The following is a 5,883-nucleotide window of genomic DNA, read 5'->3' as shown; positions in this document are numbered from 1 at the left end:
CATGAAAATTGTCCCAAAAACAGATTACATTCTAAACCACGAGACAGAGTAGATTCCACTAAAGAAAAAACACCTCCAACTAAGCCAGTTGTAAAGCAAGAAAAAGTTACTGTCGCCGAGTTACTTAGAAAGAGCAAATACGAAGAGGAATACGATCAGACAATGGAAGTATCAATGGAAGTATCCGATCTGCAATCGAGAGTGGCTCGCAGACTTCCAGGTGGCACTCAACAATGTGCTGAAGTAGTAACAAATATTGCAAGACACGTATCGTACTGTTCAGAAGAAAGTTTGGAAAACGATCAAGCCCTCAGCAGTTCTGAACACGACAATGCCACCAAATCATCCGATGGAATATTTTTCCGCGATCATGCTGAGGAACTAACGCATGTCGTAAAAGAACCTACACTAGAGCACCAGTATAACACAGTACCTCGCTTAAAGAAAAAATGCGCTGTCAGAGACAACAGTACTGTTTTGAATGGTGCAACGAAAAAGGAAAGTTATTCTCTAGAATCGATGGATATGGAGTTTCTAAATTCGCCAAAACAAAACCCCAGTAAAAAGCCATCTTGTGCGAAAACGGGAACGAAACTCACTTACGACATAAATGACTTGAAAAAAACATTGTCAGAAACACAACTGATTCTCGATCACCTACGGCAGAGAAAGGGAACAAAGCCAGACAGCGAATCGACAACAATTGCTACAGAAAACGAAATAGGAAAACAAGAAAGGGCGCCAGCTGAAGCAGGTCATAAAGTACGCCCAGTATTAAGATCTGCCGTTCGACAAAATCATGTGCGTAGTAAACGGATTTCAAAAAATCTACTTTACTCTGCAGACGACAAGGTTGAAACCGAGACACAGCCACTATAAGGTCTCCTTAACAACGCTGACGTTACAAGTACGTCACATAACGATCAATTTACTATAACGACTAAGCAAGTACGGACTGCAAATGAAACTGATTAAACATATATTAAAACAAGATGTGTTTGTCACCCCCCCCCCCCCCCATATATTTGACCTTTGACCTTGAAGGATGAAATTTACCTAGACATTTCACCACTCAAAATGTGCAGCACAATGAGATACACATGCATGCCAAATATCAAGTTGCCATCTTCAATATTGCAAAACCTATGACCAATGTTAAAGTTTGACGCAAACAAACAAACAAACCAACAAACAGACGTCGCAAAAACCTGTCACCCATTATAGACTGGGGGACATAAAAACAGTGGTGATATCGAGGATTTGTTTTCACGAAAACCTTATAGTTACGTAGGTTTTAAGTAACATTTGGTGAATAGTTAATAAAGGAAGCGAAGGGTGTTAAAAGTGAGTGTATATATCTATGAAATGTTTTCCTATATATCGTTGCTTGTCGGTCAATTATGAACGATTTCTATTTATTGAAGCGATGTTTATATTAATTTTCCTAAATGCTACTAAATGATTCGAAAGAGCCAATTATCCACACAGAAGAAGGACACATTCTTTGTTTGTGGGAACCAAAAACATGTTATGATATTGTGAACATTTTATTTCATTTCTACGCGATTGTATTGCTTTATGAAATTTAAAACAGAACTACTTTATGTATATTGTGCTCAGAGTCGGGACTTCTTTTTGTGTGTAGGTTTTTTAAGGAGTAGTTTTACGACGCCAATTTTTTCCATTATCTAGAGGACGTTCGCTGAGTATCGTGTTAGAATATTATTCATAAACACACTGTTTGTTTGTTGTTCATGTTATTTCATCATTCGTGATAACAGTAGATTTGGTAATGGTTTTACTGTTTTGATAACAGTTGTATTTATGCAAAATGATTCACATTACTTTAAATGTTATATATAGAGAGATAAGCCAAAATACATTAATATATGCTTAATTCAACTGTTTTTTACTTGTCTATGGCTTTCGAGAAAGGGGTAAAAGATAACTCTGCATAACATTAATAACATGAACTGTACATAGGTTGTGTCTCTTGTTGATGTCCTTCCTCCGTTGCCTTAGTTACTTTGAGTTTGTTTACAGTTCATTTACAAAATATAATGGAATGTTTCGAAATAAATTAATCCCGAACTCAATAGAACACTTTAGCGAATATGATTTAATGAAACTAATACTGTCGAAAATTAAATTGGATTATAATAAATAGGATCAGACAAAACTACCAAAAATCGAGTCAAAACAAAAAACGACGAATTTGTAATGCTTTACTTTTACTATCATACTATTTTATAACCTCTATTCTTTGGTAAATATGTTAAACTGCACGAAATTAATTACCTCGTCATGCATTCCGCTTTATGCTTTTTCATTCATAATATCAACTATTACACAAGACCCGTTCCGTAAGCATGTAAACGAAAGTACACTTAGTTATCGTTTAAAACAAATGGGTCGTGCTCTGTGAAAAGGTGGTTTAATGCATGTGCGTAAAGTGTCGTCCAAGATAAGCCTGTGCAGTCAGCACAAGCAAATCAGGGACGACACTTTACGCTTGTATGATATTTTTCAAGAAAGTCTCCTTTTACCCAAAATAAAGTTTGAGCGGAAAGTGTCGTCCCTAATTAGTGTATGTATAAATTGTTAAAATGATAAACACAAAATGTAACATTCAGAGATGATGTGTCATCAGGTTACGTCGACAACAGTATATGTTTTATGTACGTTTCGTTCATACACGGATTTGTGAACAAAACAATATGATGTGAGTTTGCCCGTACGTTTGTTCATTCATTTTTTACTGCATGTTTTATAATTATTAGTATCTTCTATAAGAATAAGTGAATAAGTTAAATATTGTTTATTAAAACATTTTAACACAGTTGATTACAAACGTGTAGATATCATTTGTTTTTATGTCTCTAATTTCAATTAATCGATAATCACTTCGTTTGTATAAAACGTGTTTTATTTACCTTTATTATTATAGATCTACTTATAAAAAGCATATTTAGCAATTTAACATTTAACTTATTCATTTTACACATTTTATTTGCGCAATCTTCGAACATTACAATATAAATTCAATTGTAAATAACTTGAATGCAGACATGGCCCGTTAAAGTACATTATTTTGTTTTATCAGTGGAGTATAGCAACTTTACGTAAGGCTATGCATTAAAATTAGAAACACGTTATCAAGTTCACGATGTGAAATATGCTCAATGTATCACACCGATTTACAAGCTCGTTTTAGTTTACTAAATGCTTGCTATGACGGGGGTCTCCTCGGTATCTCCTTACTCCGTGTCGTGACTGATCCCTCAACAAACCCTCGAGCTCCCATCAATCACCTGTAAAACATATCACCTAGATTCTCCATCGGCCAGAATCACACAGTGCCGAACAAATTAATTCCCCGAAATCTAATTCTCCCATTATGCATTTCGCAAATTTCTTTTTGACACGGACCATATGGAATGAAAGTACCCTGAAACCTCGCGGGTCTATGAGATCTGGAGTGGAAAATGTTCAAGAGTCTGCCGTGCAAGTTAAATCCTTAGAAGAAACGGTTTAGAACGACGACCAGACCGCCCTCGAAACTCAATAAATTGTTTGTTTGTATATACAATGGTTTTTCTGCGATTTTATGACGCAGACTCTGCGTCGCCCGCAGTGGTCGCTCCTAGAGGCCGATTGGCAGCAGGCGTCTGAAATCGCGATGATTTTGAACGAGACGGGAAAATGGCATCACTCTTGGTTTGATGACTACGCATTGAATATCTCCTCAAATTGTTAATTTGCGTATATGACCAACAGTGTCTATGCAATAATGTTGAACGACTCGGGAAATAGACATCATACTTGGTTTGATGACTACGCATGGAATGTATCCACACTTTTTAATTTGCGTATATGACCAATAGTGTATATGCGATGATGTTAAACGAGACGGCAAATAGACATCACACTTGGTTTGATGACTACGCATGGAATGTCCCCTCACATTGTCAATTCGCGTATATGACCGATAGTGTCTATGCGATGATGTTGAACGACTCGGAAAATCGGCATCACACTTGGTTTGATGACTACGCATTGAATGTTCCCTCACATCGTTTATCTTTGTGCGTGTAGTGCGTGTATTACCAATAGTGTCTATTCGTGCTTACGAGTTTAAGTCTAACCAAACAGTCAAAACCGTCTATCCGCGCATTGAAATCTTTTGTCTACGTCTATGACCAATATCATTCAATTTGTGTCAATGTTTACGTATTTATGCCTTCAGATCTGTGTCTATGTTCATATCCAAAAGTTTCCATTCGTGAATTTCGCATTATGTCTACCGTACGTATATGGTGAATAGTGTCTATTCGGGAATATGGCATTAGTTCTATGTATATGGTGAATAGTTTCTATTCGGGAATGTGGCATTATGCCTACGTATATGGTGAATAGTGTCTATTCGGGAATATGGCATTAGTTCTACGTATATATGGTGAATGGTTTCTATTCGGGAATGTGGCATTATGTCTACGTATATGGTGAACAGTGTCTACTCGGGAATATGGCATTAGTTCTACGTATATGGTGAATAGTTTCTATTCGGGAATGTGGCATTATGTCTACGTATATGGTGAATAGTGTCTATTCGGGAATATGGCATTAGTTCTACGTATAAATGGTGAATGGTTTCTATTCGCGAATGTGGCATTGTGTCTACGTATATATGGTGAATAGTGTCTACTCGGGAATATGGCATTAGTTCTACGTATATGGTGAATAGTTTCTATTCGCGGATTGGTTATGGTGTAAACGTATACTACATGTATATGGTTAAAAGTGTCTATCCGCAAAATTGTTTCTACGAATATGGTCAATAATGAATAATATTGACTTTAGGCTGTTTTGTCTACAAATATGGTTAAACGTTTTGTATTAGCGAATTCGAAATTATGTCTACATAAATGACAACTAGCGTCTTGTCGCGAACTTTGCAGTTGTGTCTTCAGTTGTGTTATTCGCTAATTTGACATTGTTTCTATATACATGACAAATAGTGTATATTCACCACTTTGTGTCAATAAATATGGCCGACAGCATACTTTGAAGAAAGCGGCATTTTTGTCGAAGAAAATGGCAAATAGGCCTTCACCAAAACTTAGTGAACCGGTACTTTTATCGAAATGCACGAATATATTCTTATCTAACACTCATACCCATGCCAACAATATACATAGGCATAGTATTTTGACAAAAATGTAATACTTGGAAAAGTTTTAAATAACTATGATAAACAGAAAATGTATAAAGTAAAACAGCATCGAATGCAGGAACTCTTAATGCAACAGCCAATGCTCTGCTAAAACGCGACGTTGGCTTTTGAATGTATTGGTTAGTTAACCCATTTATGCCTAGCGTCTAGAAAAAAGGCCTTGGCAACCGCGTAGACCCAGATGAGACGCCGCATGATGTGGCATCTCATCAGGGTCTGCGCTGTTTGCTTTAATGAATTTCCGTAAGAAATAATATACTAGACATCCCTAATTTTGGAAATAAAATGATCGAATTAAGAAGGATGGCAGAGTCCACTGGGCATAAATGGGTTAAACCGCGATGTTGGTAATGCATGCTTCATTGTTTTTCCAATGTCCATTGATGAATACTTATTAAAGAACCGATATTTAATACATATTTTCGTATTAGTCATGAGTGTGCTTTTGCTTGTTTAATATAATTCATATGCTTTTTTAAATACATATGCCCTTTTTCAGTGTCATTTTGTCAAACTGTGAACAGGCCCTTTGTACAAGTTAAATATGTGTGGATCGAAACATATCTGTATGCTTATTTTCTGTAAGCCTTCCCATGCTTTTTGTGCTTATCCCTGTATCCTATGTGTGTGTTAAACATTGTGGTGCATTT

The 5,883-nt window shown here is 36.3% G+C and overlaps 1 protein-coding gene across 1 annotated transcript in view; it reads left to right on the top strand.

Moving 5' to 3' along the window:
- LOC127845049 (uncharacterized) overlaps nucleotides 1–1,902 on the top strand; it is a 9,439-nt gene extending 7,537 nt beyond the window's left edge. Inside the window, exon 3 of the mRNA XM_052375671.1 lies at nucleotides 1–1,902. This exon is cut by the window's left edge and continues 269 nt beyond it. Coding sequence (XP_052231631.1) covers nucleotides 1–879 — 879 coding nt within the window. The 3' untranslated portion in view covers nucleotides 880–1,902.
- Nucleotides 1,903–5,883: the final 3,981 nt, after the last annotated feature.

The sequence above is a fragment of the Dreissena polymorpha genome, chromosome 9, assembly GCF_020536995.1.
Source record: "Dreissena polymorpha isolate Duluth1 chromosome 9, UMN_Dpol_1.0, whole genome shotgun sequence".
In the NCBI taxonomy this organism is placed as follows: Eukaryota; Metazoa; Mollusca; class Bivalvia; order Myida; family Dreissenidae; genus Dreissena; species Dreissena polymorpha.
Note: the sequence above shows the minus strand (reverse complement) of the source record. Positions and strands in the feature narration are given on the sequence as shown.